Source organism: Neoarius graeffei, chromosome 10, assembly GCF_027579695.1.
Source record: "Neoarius graeffei isolate fNeoGra1 chromosome 10, fNeoGra1.pri, whole genome shotgun sequence".
Lineage (NCBI taxonomy): Eukaryota > Metazoa > Chordata > Actinopteri > Siluriformes > Ariidae > Neoarius > Neoarius graeffei.
Window position 1 is genome coordinate 77,056,205 of NC_083578.1, and position 19,888 is coordinate 77,076,092.

At 40.9% G+C, this 19,888-nt stretch overlaps 1 protein-coding gene and 1 long non-coding RNA gene across 4 annotated transcripts in view; one reads left to right on the forward strand and one right to left on the reverse strand.

Moving 5' to 3' along the window:
- The window catches only part of ntng2a (netrin g2a), a 167,296-nt gene that overhangs the window by 132,315 nt on the left and 15,093 nt on the right, over positions 1-19,888 (forward strand). For 2 of the 3 annotated variants that reach the window (XM_060932340.1, XM_060932341.1), the window contains exon 6: positions 18,904-19,071. The exons of the other annotated variant lie outside the window; for it this stretch is intronic. In XM_060932340.1, the coding sequence (XP_060788323.1) occupies positions 18,904-19,071 (168 nt within the window). The remainder of the gene's footprint in view (positions 1-18,903; positions 19,072-19,888) is intronic. 3 annotated transcript variants of the gene reach the window in all.
- On the reverse strand, positions 9,217-13,808 carry LOC132893326 (uncharacterized). The gene is made up of 3 exons (XR_009655541.1): positions 13,608-13,808; positions 12,073-12,171; positions 9,217-10,323 (listed from the first exon to the last, which is right to left on the reverse strand). It is a non-coding gene; the product is annotated as an uncharacterized LOC132893326 (long non-coding RNA).

Genomic DNA, 19,888 nt, shown 5'->3' on the forward strand with positions numbered 1-19,888 from the left:
GTGACAGTGGCAAGGAAAAACTTCCTGAGAAGACATTAGGAAGAAGCTTCATTCATTCATCCTTAGTACCTGCCTGGATGGGGTTACAGATTTGATAATACGCATAATGTAAGTAACTGTCTAATGGGTTTTTGTGTATTCATCACAACAAGCTTTTCAGCTGTAATTCCAGGAACCTTTTTAGTTCCTGCTCCAAAGTGGGTGCTTTTATGTACACCATGTACAAATCATTACAGTATACCGGTGAAAGGAAAATAAAGATAAACAGTACTCAGTGTGTTGAAAGACGGTTCAGTATGTATAGACTGTAAATAAGAGTTCTGGGATGAACACAGGACAGTTTTTATGATTACAGCAGCCGTTATTAGATATTTAACTAATATTGGCTGGCGTTGAGTGGTACATCAGATATATTCCATTCAGGTAGCATGATATTGAACGAGTCAAAGACAAGTTCAGTGTCATGCTAGCTGAATGGAATATATCTGATAGACCATGAAAAAAAGCCAGCCGATATTATTATTATACATACACACACACACTTCATATCAGCATTCTCAAAGGCCAATGCTAGCTTACCTGCAACTCAGTGCGGTTAGCACAGTAGTGAAGTCACCTTCCAGCGAAGGCCAACACTAGCTTAGCCGTGACTCTGTGCTGTTAGTGCAGCAGTCCAGTTACCTTCCAGCCGGTGTAGTGTTAGCGAAGGCCAGCACTCGCTTACCTGTGACTCCGTGCTATTAGCACAGCAGTCCAGCTACCTTCCAGCTGGTGTCGCATTGAGCAGGAGCATTAACGAAGGCCAGTGCTAGCTTAGCCACGACTCTGTGTTGTTAGCAAAGCAGTCCAGTTACCTTCCAGCTGGTGTACTGTTAACAAAGGCCAACACTAGTGCAGTAAAGCTGAATATTATTATTTTTTTCCCTGTATAAATTTCAGGATTCTTCCTAACGACTCTGTGTTGTTAGCAAAGCAGTCCAGTTACCTTCCAGCTGGTGTACTGTTAACAAAGGCCAACACTAGTGCTAGCTTAGCCACGACTCTGTGTTGTTAGCAAAGCAGTCCAGTTACCTTCCAGCTGGTGTACTGTTAACAAAGGCCAACATTAGTGCAGTCAAGCTGAATATTATTATTTTTTTTCCCTGTATAAATTATTTAGTTACTTTTAAAATCAACACCTACAACTACACACAACGGAACGACCTGGCAGCCAAAATTCTCTCAATATCTTCCATTTTTAACGAAGCAAACGTGGCAGCCATGTTTGTTTACAAATTGTCACTGTCGCTCGCTAGCACAGAAGTTTTACGTCTCCGACGAGTGACGTTGTGTCGTCTTGACAACGTGCAATATCGTAACAATATTGCATACTCATTCTCCATTGGGGAGAGTGGCATAATACACAGAGGATAAGCAATATGATAATATGGCATGCCATCAATAAACCCACTAGAAGGGAATAGGATATATGTTTTTATTCCATGGGAAAAGTGTCCTGTATGTATAATAGTTATTAATACAAATCTATAGTTTCCATGTGAGATTACACCTGAGAATCTGGAGACGGTTTTGCCTAGATATTTCCAACTATGACCTATATACAATGAAATCCATGTTGGGTACTCTCAAATCACGCCATTGTCAAAAAATCTCCAAATGTGCTCCAGATTCTTGTAAGAATTTAAAAAGATATGTCCGGATTCTTGGAGTTTTGGCGCAGGGTTATCCACTGAAGCAAGGGTGAGTCTTGGGCATCAACTGTTTTTTTATACTGAACCTACTTTTTTGCTCTGTGAATCAGTGAATCGAGTTATCAGTCATAACCGATATTCACACCTCTCACTTATTAGCGATTTTTACGTTACTCAAGCTGTGGTTTTTTTTTTTCTCCATTGACTGCAGACTATGCAACTGAAAAGATTCAAATTTCAACTTAACATCATAAAAAAATACAGACATACCTGCAGGCACATACATTCTCATTCACACAGTCGGAGTGTGCGAATGCCTTGTTCAGAGTGCTTTGTTTGTAGTGCTGGGAAACACGGAGAGGCCGGAAGAGTTGCGGATGGCACAGCCTGTCTTTTTTGTTACCATTCTAGCATAGTGGCAGATGGTGGTGGTTGTTGGGACGAAGGGGGATCTGCAGTGTGCCAGTACTCACGTTACACACTCCTGCCGGCCATATGCTTGCCCCCTGATGCTCCACAGGCAAATCTCCGCTCTATAGAACACCAAGGCCAGGACAGGACCTGCAGTGTTTTCTTTCTTTTTATATTTCTCTCTCTTTCACATGCACCTGCCATGCCAGCATCACTGCGCTCATATGAAGAGATTGAACTGAATCTTATTACATCATACAATAATGTCCTGGAAACAGATATGAATACAAGGCACAGTTCTTTTAATGTTATTTTTAGAAAGCTCATATGGCATCTGGTTGAAACTTGAAGTGTGTACCAGGACTGGGATTTCCACAGGAGACAACAAAGAAGTCCCATGAGCTGGAGGGTTTGTGGTCAAGCAGTCAGGTATAAATCTTGCAGGACAAACAAAAATGACATTCATCCTCAGGAACTTCCTGGGCAGGGTCACCGTGGCTTACGTTACGATGATTGCTTCTAGTTTGTTTATATTTTGGGAACTAGAGCCAACTATATTTAACATTACAGGAAGGTACACTACCGTTCAAAAGTTTGGGATCACTTTGAAATGTCCTTATTTTTGAAAGAAAAGCACTGTTCTTTTCAATGAAGATCACTTTAAACTAATCAGAAATCCACTCTATACATTGCTAATGTGCTAAATGACTATTCTAGCTGCAAATGTGTGGTTTTTGGTGCAATATCTCCATAGGTGTATAGAGGCCCATTTCCAGCAACTCTCACTCCAGTGTTCTAATGGTACAATGTGTTTGCTCATTGCCTCAGAAGGCTAATGGATGATTAGAAAACCCTTGTACAATCATGTTAGCACAGCTGAAAACAGTTGAGCTCTTTAGAGAAGCTATAAAACTGACCTTCCTTTGAGCAGATTTTTTCTGGAGCATCACATTTGTGGGGTCGATTAAATGCTCAAAATGGCCAGAAAAATGTCTCGACTATATTTTCTATTCATTTTACAACTTATGGTGGGAAATAAAAGTGCGACTTTTCATGGAAAACACAAAATTGTCTGGGTGACCCCAAACTTTTGAACGGTAGTGTAGAAACCAATATAAATCATTGCTCAGGCACAATGTTAGTATGTTTAACAGTTATTACATGAAATTAAGTCGTATATGAGCTATAAGCCATGTGTGATGAGATTGAGTGGAATAACTTTCATTCTATCCGCATTCACTGGATTTTGAGAAAGAGCATTTTTATTTTTTACAAATTCAATGAATGAAAACTTTATACAAAATGTCTGACAAAATTATTTCTGCTTAGAACGTAAACAAGTTGGCGAAATGACTGTAGTAATTTGTGAATAAAATGCTGTTATAATTCTTGGGGGGGGGGGGGGGGGGGTGCATCCTTCCCATCAAATACTCATCTCATTATCTCTAGCCGCTTTATCCTTCTACAGGGTCACAGGCAAGCTGGAGCCTATCCCAGCTGACTACGGGCGAAAGGCGGGGTACACCCTGGACAAGTCGCCAGGTCATCACAGGGCTGACACAGACAACCATTCACACTCACATCTACGGTCAATTTAGAGTCACCAGTTAACCTAACCTGCATGTCTTTGGACTGTGGGGGAAACCGGAGCACCCGGAGGAAACCCACGCGGACAACATGCAAACTCCGCACAGAAAGGCCCTTGCCAGCCACGGGGCTCGAACCCAGGACCTTCTTGCTGTGAGGCGACAGCGCTAACCACTACACCACCGTGCCACCCCCATCAAATACTTTTATTCCATATTTTGTTGCTTTTTTTTATTGTTTGTGGTTTTGTTTTCGAATGGAGTTTTTATTTCGTCCTTGGTCCGTTCAGTAACACGCTCCAGCATTTTCTTCTTCTTTAGGGTTTTTTGGTGGTTGGCAAACCAATTTAAAGTCACATTACTGCCACTGACTGGGCTGGAGTATGGAACAGGAGATCTTTTGGGGGTGGTGGGGGGGATATATATATTCTTTGAGCTGTTTCTGTTTCTTTTAAATACTTGATCAAGTGATATATCACACTTGATGCACTCTGTCATTTTGTTTTTCTCTACTCACAGTATATGAGCTGATATCCTAGTAGCAGAGTAGCCTATCAGAGTGCACGATTGCTCATATCCAGTGAATGTGGATAGAATATTCTATTTATTTATTTATTTTTCCAGGGGGGAAGCTTTAATTTTAAATTCGAATAAAGATTGAGGTATGAACTATCATGAAGTTTGGTGCACTAAGATACAGATACATACAGGACTGTACAAAAGTCTATTTTTTTCCCCATACAATCTTTGTTATAGATTTCTATTTTTTTTATAACGTCTACATTATCGAGTCAACACGAACATTTAAAGGTTCGTTTTCCAGCACAAAATTCAAATGTTACAGGAAAAAAAAGGTTTATATCTGAGCAGCATATTCCATAAGAGAGCACTTTTCAGATTTAAAAACAGAACAATGATGGCTACTGTGTTTTGGTGCAAAATTAAGACGCGACTATGACAGTCAAAGGGTCCAGAAGAACTGGGGGCGTCGTAGCTCAGGTGGATAAGGCGCCACACCATAAATCCGGGGACCCGGATTTGATTCCGACCCGAGGTCATTTCCCGATCCCTCCCCGTCTCTCTTTCCCCTGCTCATTTCCTGTCTCTACACTGTCCTATCCAATAAAGGTGAAAAAAGCCCAAAAAATATCTTGAAAAAAAGTGTCCAGAAGAACTGTGGCTGGTTCTGTAAGATGCTCGGTAAAACCTACAGCTCATTTCCTTATAAAACTGCACTCATTGTACCTGAAACTATTTTTTTTTTTAAAGCAAAGGGTCGTCTCACACCAAATATTGACTTTGTTTCATTTATTATGGCTTACTACGTACTGTTTATAGTATTTATTTATTTTTTTTATGTTGAAACATTTCATTTCATTATTTTTTTAAGCCATTTTTGGTCGATAGCATTTTTTTTTTACATGTGCCTAAGACTTTTGCACCGTACTGTATATTAGCACTGCATTACACCCCTAATGCAGACCCCAAAACTCAACTTAGGCATGCATGAAGAAGACACACACACAAATAGCAGAATGACTAGTGTTTAAAAGGCAAATGCATATGCTGGAAGCCTTTACTTCAGTTTTCTGGCAGCGGACTGAAAGGCCTAAGCTATGTTAAGCTCTTCTTCCCTTCCTTCCTTCCTTTTCTTCCAGGAAATACTAGTAAATACTGTGAATAAAGGCTTTGGACATGTTGTATAATGTATTTGCTAATAAACATTAGCTAATTCCATTTTAAATACTTTACACAACTGGCTGTGATTTGAACAGATGCACAATCGAGCATTGCTTCTCCGTATAAAAAGCTTCTCTGTAATTAATCTAGTAGATCACTACATGAGCAAATCTTTTCTTACACAGCACAGCATTTGGTAAACAAAGCAACGGCGTAATGAGAGGTCTTTGCTATTAGCTAACAGAACACATGCAGTAATTTGTGGGAGCTAGATGAGTGGGCGAGTTTCTAATGCACAATTGGCCGTCTGTGGCTTGAGCCATGGTTTAATTATGAAGCCCTGGGGTGGGGCACGGCTTTAATAAATCATCAGTATGTCTGGGCACAGGAAGTGGTAGGAGGCAATGGGTACGCTGCGGGTTGCGCCTTTCGAATCCCAATGTACTGCTTAACAACGGTACTTCCTTAAACACTAGGGAGACACCAGGACTCTAATGAGTCCTAGACCAGCTTGGGTTTGTGAATGCCATGATCTCATCCACACCCGTATCGACTCAAAATATCGTCTTTGTCCTTCGTGCCTTTTGTCTGTCGTGAATAGCTGAGGTCAGGCTAAAATGCCCCTGATGGGAAAACGTTCTTGCTATTTGATCTACGTGTTTAAAATCTCACAACCTTCTCTGCTGACTAGACATCAAACCCTCCAGAGACGCACTGACTGTTTCTCCCGTCCCTGCAGTCAGCTCTTTAATCCCAGACCCGCTGTCCGACGATCCAGGTGGGAGCCGCATCCTGAGTTGCTCGGCTGGATGGATTAGTGTTGATTTAATGTGGCCTATTGAATAAAAATAGCTTCAGGCTGGTGCTTTCAATTAAAGGAGCTTTCTTTAGGCTGACATTTTTAATAATAGTAACTTTCCAGTGGTGTTTTTAATATACTAGCTCTGCTTATAGAAGTAGTGCTTTAGGCAATTTTGAGTTCGTATTTTACATTAGCTTAGTTTCTGTGATGTTTATTGCTCCTGTCCTGCAAGAGACGCATAATTGAATTCTGAAGTTTGCTGTGTTTCTTTCTTTATGTGTTTTTCTTGCATAAACCGAAATGTGCCGGTGCACACTATCTTTATGTGGTCGAGCTAAACAACAGAAGAACTATGATGACTGTTCAGTAATTCCTGATTATGGAAAATACTGTGCATTATTATTTTAAGCAGGAAAAAAAAAAACGAGAGCAGAATGAATATGGACAGCATCACTAAACTACAATAAACCAAAGCTTCCCTACACATTTGATTCATTTCCTAAGGATACGCAACTTGCTAAAAATGTGCATTTATGAATATTTATAGTAAATCACTTGCAGCAAGAAAGTGTACAATGAACCACCATTAATTTGCTGTAACTACAGTTTTATGGCTTTTCCATGGATAAAAATTATAGACAAAACAAACAAACATTCTTACAAAATAGTATATACTTACACACTTTGATTTTAAGTAATAAGACCGGAGTGGCACGGTGGTGTAGTGGTCAGCACTGTCGCCTCACAGCAAGAAGGTCCTGGGTTCGAGCCCAGCGGCCAGCGAGGGCCTTTCTGTGTGGAGTTTGCATGCTGTCTGTGTGGGTTTCCTCGGGGTGCTCTGGTTCCCCCCACCCCACCGTCCAAAGCCATGCAGATTAGGCTAATTGGTGGCTCTAAATTGACCGTAGGTGTGAATGGTTGTTTGTCTGTCCAGGGTGTACCCTGCCTCTCGCCCATAGTCAGCTGGGATAGGCTCCAGCTTGCCTGCGACCCTGTAGAACAGGATAAAGCGGCTACAGATGATGGATGGATTTGTGCCATTTGGAATTTATTGGAAAAAAACATTAATGACCGTTTCGCCATAAGCATTATTAACCTGAAACTTGGTCATTTACTCATTTCTTAACTTGCGCCTACTCATTTCCCTTTCTCGTGTCTAAGCTCCTCCCTCTGATGAAGCAAGGAAAGGAAACGAGGACAGGAGAAATCGAGGGCAAATGTATTTACAAAATGAGACGTCCTTGTTCGCTGAAGCATCACTCGAGAGTGACTTAAATTATGCTTGCCTTTTATTTATACCATAGGCTTACATGCACTATAATAAAATCTTCCACCCACGGTAGGAAGCACCTGTGTATTCTTGATCTAGAATCCGTAAGGAAGGACACAGATTGAGAAATCAAAGAGGCATTGATTAGATACATTTTGGGATGCACTTTATTTCAACGAAGCTGAAATGTACATATATATAGGGGAGAGCAGGGAGACTTGGGACATGTTTTCAGCTTCTGTAGGTCGTGTGAAATTCTGTAGAGGTAGTGTCACATTCACATCACATTGCATTCGAGAGTACTTACTATGCCCTCTCACCACAAGATCAGTTTCTCAGCTTGTAACATATACTGGCCTTCAGGCTTCACTTTTTCTGTTATTTTTTGCAGGGAGACATGGGACATCTTTTTGGGAGACTTGGGACATAGTGGGAAGACATGGAACAAAAAAAATAAAACACCTAGGCTTAATCCTACATGTTTAATTTTTGTTATCAAAACTTGTAACATATGAACTGTATGAACACACAATGCTTGTACAGCAGTAGAAAAAAATGTCAGTTTACCCAAAACCTGACAAGACAAAACAGGTCCATTCTCAAAAAGGAATGAAATAAGTTCAATCCTCATGTAGGGACACACCGACATTAACAAAACATTTGAAACTTTTTTTTTTGGGGTGTTTTCACACCTGGTCCCCTTTAAAGGAACCAGACTCAGTCCTCTTTAAGGGTGTTTTTACACTTGGTCCCTTTCAGCCATCTAACCGAACTCAGATCGATGACTCAGCATTTTTTGCGCATATGTGAACACTCCAACCGTACCCAGACCCCTTTAAAGCGAACCGAACTGAGATCACCTCAGGAGGTGGTCTCAGTACGGTTCACTAAAAATCAACGGTACGGTTCGCCTAATCTGCGCATTGTGAACAAAAAGCGCACCGGGTTCACTTTGCCTTTTTCACTGTAGTTTAACCTTCTTCGTTTGCTGTAGTTGGTCACGTGACTGTAGCAGGGAAACTCAACTTCCTTTTGGAAACTTACCACAGCCACAGACTGGACCAGAAAGAGAACCCAGTCCTCTTTGTAATAAATTCACAATGTGAACACAAAAAGAACTGAGTTCTTTTTCTGTTGGTCCACTTAGGGTGTTTTCACACTTGGTCCCCTTTAAAGGAACCAGACTCAGTCCTCTTTAAGTGGACCAAAAAGTGGACCAACAGAAAAAGAACTCAGTTCTTTTTGTGTTCACACTGTGAATTTATTACAAAGAGGACTGGGTTCTCTTTCTGGTCCAGTTAAGCTTTGATGGGGCCTCAGTCCTCTTTCTGTTCACACCAGGTCCTCTAGAGCCCTCAGACCCCCAGTACATGGAATTCTGGGTAATTTTCTCTTGAATCAAAATGTCTGCTGCCATGCTTGCCCTGCTGTATTCTTTGATCAAAATAGTGCGGATTAAGGAAAATAAATTTATTCCAGCTATCTATGAGCACAAAACACGGCTGGTAAGTTCCAAAAGGAAGTTGAGTTTCCCTGCTATACAGTCACGTGACCAACTACGGCAAACGAAGAAGGTTAAACTACAGTGAAAAAGGCAAAGTGAACCCGGTGCGCTTTTTGTTCACAATGCGCAGATTAGGCGAACCGTACCATTGATTTTTAGCGAACCGTACTGAGACCACCTCCTGAGGTGGTCTCAGTTCGGTTCGCTTTAAAGGGGTCTGGGTACGGTTGGAGTGTTCACATATGCGCAAAAATGCTGAGTCATCGATCTGAGTTGGGTTAGATGGCTGAAAGGGACCAAGTGTGAAAACACCCTTTGTCAACCACAAGAAGAAAAAAAAAAAATCTGTAACATGATGAACTGTCCCAACCTGGCCATTGGGGGGGGGCAGCTTTAAATGTTGTTTTCCCCCAAAATTTAAGTTTAATAAATAAATACTATACATGGTAACCCCAGGCTGCAGATCTTAATTCCTCACCAGCGTACATTACACCATAGAATGGAGGTGGATGTGAAATAGAAAATACAAGTTTTGGTTGACAAAAATATTGAACTGCACAGACCTTACTGCAATGTCCAGCTTCATGGCTCCAAAGGAAGTAGGTTACTCTAAGGATCTAAGGGGCAACATTTAACTTATGAGGTCATCTAAAACCTGATTGGTTAAAATTAATTTATGGGAATACAAACTGTCCCAAGTCTCCTTGCTCTCCCAACAACTAGCTTATTGCCTGTCAGAGTGCAGGCACTTCCAGACGCAGGCAGAGGGGAGACTGGGGTCATGTAAATTGTCAGAGGTATCCAAATCAGCATTCAGAAAGCGATGTCAGTAAATTAGCAAGTGTCGGGCCTTCAACAAACAGAGCAACGTAGAACGAGTGATAAGATGAGGTTGAGAAGAAACAGAAACAAGATCAATAAACTGGAAAGGCTCTCAGAAACCAAACAGCTCAGTATGAGAGGGACAGAACACCAAACAATACTTCACAAGGAGCTGGTTTGAGAGCGGGGCTTATATAGGTGTGTTGCTGATTGTACTATGGCCTGCAGGTGGAGTGATTAGTAGTCAGGTGACAGAGGGCGCTGTGGTTCTTGGGTGTTGTAGTTCAGAGCGGCCATGTTTGAATCAGTTATTATTCTCCCCATATCCACTGGATATGAGCAATCACGCACTCTGATTGGCTACTCTACTACCAGGCTATCAGCTCATATAGCATAAGTGGAGAAAAACAAAATGGCAGAGCACATCAAGTCAGATATATCACTTTATCAAGTATTTAAAAGAAACAGAAATAGCTAAAAGAATATGTCGTGTGTGTCCCCCCCCATCTTCTGCTGCACACTCCAGCCCAGTCGGTGGCGGTAAGGCCCAAAAAACCCTAAAGAAGAAGAAGAAGAAAATGGCAGAGCGTGTTACTGAACCAACTGAGGACGAAATAAAAACTCTACTCGAAAACAAAACCCTAAAAATACGAAAAAAAAGCAACAAAATACAGAATGAAAGTATTTGATGGCAAGAACGTATCTTTTTTGTTTGTTTGTTTTTCTATAATTATTATTATAGCATTTTTCACAAATTGCTACTGTCATTTCGACGGTTTGTTTACATTCCAATCGGAAATGATTTTGTCAGACGTTTTGCATAAAGTTTTTATTTATCGAATTTGCAAAAAATAACAATAAAAATGTGCTATTTCTCAAATCTAGTGAATGTGGATAGAATAAAACAATTATTCCACTCAGTCTTATTGTACACGGCTTATAGCTGAATCGGTGCTATGCACCTCATCAGCTATCAGCTCATGTATGACTCGATTTCGTGGAATAACTGTTAATTCTAAGTACTGTGGAGGAGAATGAACCAAAACTGTTCTTATGCAAAGAAGCTAGCTAGCTAAGTCAGCGAAATGATTTGGCGGTTCATTTCTGGAATAAACACCAAATTCCAAAGAGTAAACTTACTAGTAGATGCACAATCAAGTCCAACAACTAAATTTCTTACAAACCTTTAAAGGTGCAAGGAACGTCATCACTGCAGAGCTGCTTCTGACTGAAATGCCGTATTAGCTGTAGCTTTTTAGTAATTTCTCTCAAAGCACAGTGTTAGGCAGTAAAGTTCGGAAATAAAAATTGTTCTGAGGTTTCTACAGTGAAGTTCTAGTACAGAGTCTCATCTCATCTCATTATCTCTAGCCGCTTTATCCTGTTCTACAGGGTCGCAGGCAAGCTGGAGCCTATCCCAGCTGACTACGGGCGAAAGGCGGGGTACACCCTGGACAAGTCGCCAGGTCATCACAGGGCTGACACATAGACAACCATTCACACTCACATTCACACCTACGGTCAATTTAGAGTCACCAGTTAACCTAACCTGCATGTCTTTGGACTGTGGGGGAAACCGGAGCACCCGGAGGAAACCCACGCGGACACGGGGAGAACATGCAAACTCCGCACAGAAAGGCCCTCGCCGGCCACGGGGCTCGAACCCGGACCTTCTTGCTGTGAGGCGACAGCGCTAACCACTACACCACCGTGCCGCCCTAGTACAGAGTCTCTTGCCATATTTAAGCTCTGCTCTGGCACTGCCCATTAAGCCACTTTCTTCTCTAAGTGCACCCACACCGACACCGGTGCCCTCACATCCTAACCTGACACTAAAGGTACCATCTGAAATCTCTACACTTTCTTGCCGCAAGAACAAAGATAGCAGGCAGTGTGTCGTGTAAGCATGAGAGCACTCCAACAACATCTAGGTCATCACAATTTTAAGCCATCCCTTAAGACCATTTTTTCGACCACGTTGAACTTGTAGCTACTGAGCCTGTGACCAGTTATTTGGGTTTGAGATTCTTCACGAGCTTGTGTTAATAATTGAAGAGCGCAATATTCAACAGAGGTGATGTTTATAGTCGTACCTTCGCTCTGACACCTTGTCCTCCAGAGCATGTGAGTGTGCATACATTAGAAGAGTTCCTTCAAAAACTTCACCTTCACATCTGCATACAGCCTGCTCATAGAACGTGACTGGAAATATTGTACTTTTTGATAGTGTATGGGGCTAGGAAAAAAATGTGATATTAACTATAACGCAAAGTCATGGAACTGTAAAAGCCCTACATAATACTTACCTGAACTCATGGATAATAGGAGTCAAATCTTCAGGGCTCAGACCATTTGGCACAACAAAGGACTAGAATATTGTGTTATGTTTTCTTTTCTTCTCCAGGCTGTAGAAGGAAGCAGAAACTGCTTAACTCTAATTCCACAGATGATTGATGGTGGTAATAGTGTGCCATATTCTCTCCTGAGGTGGCGTGAGGCATCGGGATTAAACCTGATTACTGCTGTGCTAAACAGGTCATTAACGTATATGGGCCAAGATGCCAAGCTAACAGCACCGTAGTGCTGAGCTTCTTAAACTTTGTTTCTTCTCATTTAACTCATGAGGTCAGGTTGTCTCACAGCCTGCGGAAACATCTCAGACATATGTTACTTAACAGTGGCGAATCGTTATGATTAGAGCTGGGACTTGAGCTCAGCCAAAACTTAGCCAGACACCAAAAGAAGCAACAGGACAAAGGATTTTGCAAGGGATTAGCAGCTCCGTTGTGTGTAGTTGTCGATGTTGATTTTAAAAGTAACTCAGTAAATTACACAGGGAAATGAATACTTAAGTCTGAGTGAAAAATAATGTCACGAGCGTGTGTGGAAGAAGAGTCTGGAGACAGAAATCTTAGTTTCTCGGTCGTTAGCCTGTGCTACTTGCTCTGTGCTATTCTACAGGATATAATGGAATCTTTACCAGCGTATCAGTTTGGTTGGGATATAGAGCATACAGTATTACATGGGGTTATTGATGTATACTGGCCATTTTATAGAAGGTGGAACATGGGGTATTTATTCTATCCACATTCACTGGATATGAGCAATCGCGTGCTCTGATCGGCTACTCTACTACGAGGCTATCAGCTCATATACCGTGAGTAGAGAAAAACAAAATGGTGGCGCGTGTTACTGAACCAACCGAGGATGGAATAAAAACTCTACTCAAAAACAAAACCCCAAAAAATACAAAAAAAAAAGCAACAAAATATTTGATGGTAAGAACGTATCTTTTTTTTCAGGAATTATTATTATCGCGTCTTTCACAAATTGCAACGGTCATTTTGCCGGTTTGTTTACGTTCTAAGCGGAAATGATTTTGTGAGACGTTTTGTGTAAAGTTTTTATTTATCGAATTTGCAAAAAATAAAAGTATAAATGCTCTGTTTCTTAAAATCCAGTGAATGTGGATAGAATAAAACAGTTATTCCACTCAATCTCATCGTACATGGTTTATAGCCGACTTGGCGATACGCGTCTCATCGGTTATCAGCTCACGTACGACTCGATGTCATGGAATAACACATGCACAGATAGTCTGTAAAAATAACGGACATGACAGATCTGGATGGGACTAAAATCTCAGAGATACTACAGTGAAAATTGCATTACCCCATCTCCTGATGGAAAACTAATCCTTTCCAAATAAATAGTACTTCATTCACGTTGTCATTCCAATCATCTCTCAGACAGGATTTGTGCATTACTTAAGCACAAGTACACATCAAATTGAATATGTTAATACTCATTGAAGGCAACGATAAGCAAGTTAGTGAATTACCTTAGAGCAAGCTCCTCTCTTGCTTAGACAGCACCCGTGTGACCCAGCAGGTGTAGATAAAAAAGAATGTTGACTACAACAAAGTGCCATAATATTTATTTGTCCTGTCCAAAAACCAGCTCGCCATCCTGCTTTGCCACTGGTTCTGCCCTTTTTCCCTCCAACACCCAGGTGTTTACCAGCATCCACCTGTGTGTTTCACAGCCATCGTGCTGCTTCAGAACACAATCAGCCACCGTGGGCGATAAATCATTAAATACTCTATTATTGTGAAACACAATGACTTCTAAGAGCTCGCTGTGTGGCAGGTGGGGCTCAGCTGAAAGGCCAAAGCTAAATCGTTTCAGATCTATTTTTGAATAGCGATTGAATGAACTGCTGCTAAATATTTCATAAGAGAAAAGAGGCCAGGTCATGGTGAGGGACACCAAAAAAAGGGCCGATATATTGAACCCATGGAGGGAGATAGATACATGAAACCATAACAGGAAGGAGCGGTAAGACCTGTCCTTGAGTAGGATGGGGTTGCGTGTGCATGGAGGGAACGGGTGGAGGGGGTTGGTGTAGTGATGCTATCAGGGTATCCCATTTCTGCTGAAGTAGAAATGGCAAAGGTTGAACCAGTGCAATTTCATCCATTACGTCGAATATAAACGCCCTAAAGGCAGCACTGTCGGATCACGGGCGTCGATAGTGACAGTAGCTGGGCAGAAATATTAGCTCTTTGACTATGTGTGGTTTGTACAATGTTACAGCTACCTCAGCTTCGGATGTGGTCACTGCAGTATCCGACACGGCTGTCAATGCGACAGATGACGTCACAGCAACCACTGCAGCGTTGAGCCGAGAAACGACTGCCTCACGAGATCAAGCAAGTGACCCAAGCTCTCGCTTGCTCAGTACACTTGCTCCTGGAGTAACCCGTGGAGTTTCTCAGATAACAACCGCAGTTACACCAACAGATGCAGCCGCATCAACACCAAATGCAGTTGTCCAACTGTCCTTTGCTGCAGCTACAGTCACTGATGTCCAAACACCAATTGTGGAAGCAGATCGAGTTGTTTCTGATCCTGGTACAACTCTGGTGGTAACAGATGGAACTGTTCCAGCAACCGATACCGTAATGGCAATTATAAATAAAGTTTCTCCTTCAACTCGGGCAGTGTCCTTGATGACAGAAGCTGTTGCTCGAGCAAATGATGTGCTCACCCCAGCAGATGATATGATTGTCTCAGCAATGGATGCTGCTGCTCCCACAACTATTTCTGCTTCTCTGGCAACTGATGAAGTTGCACAAACAACGAATGAGATGAATGCCACAATTATTCCAGCAGCTGGTGGGATTGCCCTTGTAACTGAAATTGTCCCTTTATCTACAGATGCAATAACATTGGCTCTTGACGATGTCCTTCAGGGACCTGATGCTGCCTCAACAACTCAAGCAGTGGCCCCTGGTAAAATTACGCCTTCACCTGCTCTCCGTACAGTGCCTCCAATAAGTTTGCCTGTAATTCCTGCACTGGAATCTGCTGAGAATGTTTCTCCTGATGCTTCATCCCCAAAGGAACCTTCACCTGTTGATCCTACTTTGGAAGCTCTTGACCCTAAAGCTCCTGAAGTTGTTGTACCTGAAGCGCCTCCTCCTGATGTGACCGTACCTAAAGCTCCTGCACCTGAAGCTCTTCCTCCTCCTGAAGTTGCTGTACCTGAAGCTCCTCTTCCTGAGCCGCCTCCTCTTCCTCCTTCTAAAGTTGCTCCATCTATAGAGCCTGCATTTAAATCGAATTCTTATGATCCTGCTCCTCCCCCTGAAGCTCTTCCTCCGGATGCACCTTCTCTGGAGGCCTCTCCACCTGAATTTCCTCCACTTGATCCTGTAGGTCCTAAAGCTCCTTCCACATCTCAAGCTGTTTCCTTTCCTGATGCAATTCTTCTTCTTGATGCTCTTCTTCCTGTTCCTAAGGCTAAGCAAAAAGAGAAGTCAGAACCTGCTAAATCAAGAAACCAAGGTGCAGAGAAAAAGAAGCCAGGTACATTCCCTTATCGCAATTACACCCACTCCAGAACCTTTCAATGTTTCTGGCGAAAGCCCAACAATTTTGGCAGAACATCTGGCACGGTATCTTCAGGCATACTGTATTTTTTTTGTCAACCTAGTTGGTATGCATACCAGTTCAGTACTGAATAAAATAGAGTCAAATCTGACGTGTTGTCTGTGGTGTGGTGATCTTTCTGGTGCAAACAGTATCTGCAAATGTTAAGGAGGACACTGAGACTCACAAAGTGGGGAAGAGCAAGCATTCCAAAGAGGAAAAGAAAGAGACGGAAAAAGATTATGAGAGGAAAGAGCATGGGAAAAAAGGTACCCGAAAATAGATAGTGTAGCATCTGTGCTAATGTGTGTACATGTCTACAGTTGTAGATTTGTAATTAGAAATGTCATACTCTCAAGTTAACCAGGTTACACAAATATTCCACTCAATTTAGAGTTTAATTTTCTAGATGATTTCGTACAGCGATTCTAAAGGAAATTTCAGATATTTTTTTCCATGGATGGTTTGATTTTTTTTTTTCATTACGTCACATGACTATATATTTGGCAATCATGGAAGGGTTGAAAAAAGAAAGAAAGCAGTAGCTAACTTTAAGAGCTGAATTATATTAGGTCCTAATTCTGCAAACCTTGAAATAATGCTAAGTAGTTTGCTAACATTATGCTAACAGTCAGTTTGTATGATTGTAGTAATGTTATAATGGCTGTCAGTATTGTTCTTGGAGACCGTGTTTTTGATATAACCACTGACTTTAACTGACTGACTTGAAATATTGGCAGCTACGTGTAACAGTATGATGTTAGCGAGTAGCTAGCTATTTCATACTTGTACAAGTAACCTGCTAATATGATTCAAGCTTAGTGCAAATATTTATTTTAAGGGTTAATTTGCAATCAGTCAAAGAACCGCCTTGGCACTGCAGACTTAATATGAAATACAATCAAGAAAAACGTAACAAGTTGCAAAATTATGAAACCTTGGAATATGCGTGTTTTCCAACCATTATGATTTAGTTTACATATCAAAGAAAATTAAAGCTTTTCTGAGCTATTTATTCCAAATTAACCATCAGTGCAGATAAAGCATCCGTACAAGTGCTGTATTCTGAATAAGAAACTCTAGAAACCGCAAATAAACTGCACATGAGCTGGAATATCTGTGATTCTCAGAAGTAGATTTAGCATTGGGTGAGTTTAGACATAACCAGATCTGTGTATAGAGATCCTACACCATGGTTTTCTGTGTAGCTTGTGTTTGGAGCACCAGTATTGTTTTTGATTGCACCCCCTTAGTGCATTTGTGCCAGTGGGGGGGAAAAAAAAAATATATATATATATATATATATATATATATATATATATATATATATATGGATCATTCTAGAATTCGGGGTACATTTTGCATCTCCGAGATAAACCTTTTGTTATTTTCCACAAAAGAAATCTTTATTGAATCAGTTTTAATCAAGAATGTACATTTTAGACCCAATTTATCCATAAAACATGAACTAAATGACTCCCACCCCCACATTTTTGGCCGTCTTCGACTCCTGATTCATCCATTTAACCTGAATAAACATGAAGTGATTCAGTCGAACAATCTGTTTTTTGGGGCTGATTCTATTCACTGTTATAGAATCAACTGCATAAAAAGTCCATTTTCTGTATTATGTGAAATTTCAGTCATTAAAAAAAATACATATTTTATCCGTCCCAATGTTCTTGTCAACTCTGTTAACTCTGTTATAAAACCGCATAAAATCCACAAAGACTTTGAATAATACGCATGACCCCTGCACCGAGAGATGTCACTTCCTCTGGCGGAAAGCTTCAGAAAGGCAGTGAGGTATGTTTTGTTTCTTCTCTCATTAATTTGAACACATTGTTGAGGATACACCAACAGTAGATTCATGATTTGTCAAATCTGTTATTGCGATATTGGAGTGAATCTCTCACTCTTTGTTTTTTGTTTAAAAACAACAAGATGATTAAAACTCATAAAATTCTGTTTTTATACATGCCATATGGTCGCTAGTTTGAGGTTAGCGTGTGGAATTAAGACACAAAATGGGGGGGGGGGGGGGGGGGGGGTGTCAAATCTGTTATCGTCGATTCTGCTATTAATGGATTGCCCAGTTTAACGATGACAGAGTTGATGATGACTGATGGAGAAATGTACCCACAATTATAGAATGGGACATTATATATATATATATATATATATATATATATATATATTTTTTTTTTCCCCCCTGATAGTTTTAGTCAATTCCTTGAAGGGAGTCAAATTAATGGTGTTTGATTTCATTCCAAAGTCATTCAAAGGCTTTTGATACCTGGTGGGCCAAGAACTCAGTTGACGAGGATAGCATATGTCAGATTTGAAGGTAAGACAGTACCTCAAGACAAGGAGAATCGAATTGTTCCTTTGTTTGACAACATCTTGGAAACATTTGGTGATAATATCCTGTTCCTTCAAGTTAATGGGACACAGTGATATTGGAAACTGTGTGGGGTGGGAGTGCTTTTTTTTTCTTCTTTTTTTTTAAATACAGTCTTCATCTTCATTATTTTTGTTCTTTGTATTTCTGTCCTGCATGCTCTGGTTTGTCTCATAAGGTGAGCCGGCTCAGATGTATCGGTGTCTCGTCTCATGTAAGATGATGCATGTATTTCCCTGCAGCTGTATGAAGAGTTTTCTGTTTGAAAGCATTTAAACAGGCTGCCTGTTTTGCTAAAGATTGGGGACAGTTTGTGCAACATTGTTCGGTCCCTTCACTGATCTACGGAATAATTGAACATTTATATTTCATCACTTGCTGTTGCCATCGTCCCACAGCTAGTTGGACTGCGCCACAGCAAGTCCTCATGTTGCGAGCATTTTTAAAACATCCTATCAATTATTTATAGTCCCTGAGCTCCAAAATACTAAAGAAGTGGAAATCTTGGCTTATGAAATAACTCAACGTTCCTCTTCAAAGCGCTGCAAATTGGCTTTTGAAGTTTATTTATTCAAAAATGCACTTGCATGTGCCATTTTGAAATAAATACTGATCAAAATGATTATAAACACTTTTGTGTCGCTGTAACAGTATAATCGTGTGACACTATTGAATATGCGAATACGCTTTCTTTTCCAGTGTTAATGATCACCTGATCGCCTCCTACACTGCCCTCTGTCTTTTCCTTCTCCATCTCACGCCTTTCCTTGTACTAACACCTCTGTCCTATCTCCTCTACCAGATTGCGAGTGCTACGGTCACTCAAACCGCTGCAGCTATATTGACTTTATCAACATTGTAACTTGTGTAAGCTGCAAACACAACACGAGAGGGCAGAACTGCCAGCACTGTCGCCTTGGATACTTCAGGAACGCTTCAGCCGAGCTGGATGATGAGAACGTTTGTATCGGTCAGTCAGATCTGCCTCATTTTGCTTGACCACCTACAGTTTATTTTTAAGTTAACATAATCTAGAACTTTAATATTTGATGAACTCGAGGGAAATCCGGACTCGCTGATGGATCTTTGGGAGTTCAAGAGGTTAACCTCGAACGTCTGTTGTCCAATTGTGAGCTGTGATATTAAATTAAATACAAAGCTGTTCGAGAAATGTCTGGAGAGTACCACCTTTCCGTTTTGCACTTAAACCACAGTAATCAGGGGAGAAAATGGTTCTGCATCAGTGACTTCCCAAATTACTACCATTCAACCCTTTTCCATCTTCCTTTGGCATCCTTTTGGTCATCCATATTATTTCACTGAAGTCGATTTAAAACTAATTCGAACTTGCGATTAAAGGTAGACCGCCTTTCACATTTTTCAAGTGTAGGTCAGAAAAAGAATTTTCCCGACACCTAATTATTTTTGTTTAGTGGACCGAAAGCTACTGAATTCGAATCACAGACTTCTAATTTTAGTAGTTTTTTTTTTTTTTTTTAAATAACAATTAATGAATTTATCTCCACATGGCCCTAAATTCTCCGCTATTTTTTCCTGCTTCACCATGACCCAATTCAAGATACTACATCATGCATGACGTGGTGGGCTTTCCCCATTCGCACAAGGCATTGTGGGATACAATTTGAAACAGGAGAGAAAAATGGAGGACGTGAGTGTGCGAATGAAACGTGAAAGCCCGACTATAGTAACGGAAAGCAAGAAGAAAAGACGTTATGTTGTGAAGGAAAGGAAACGCAGGACCAAACTAATAAATATCGGCGGTCAGC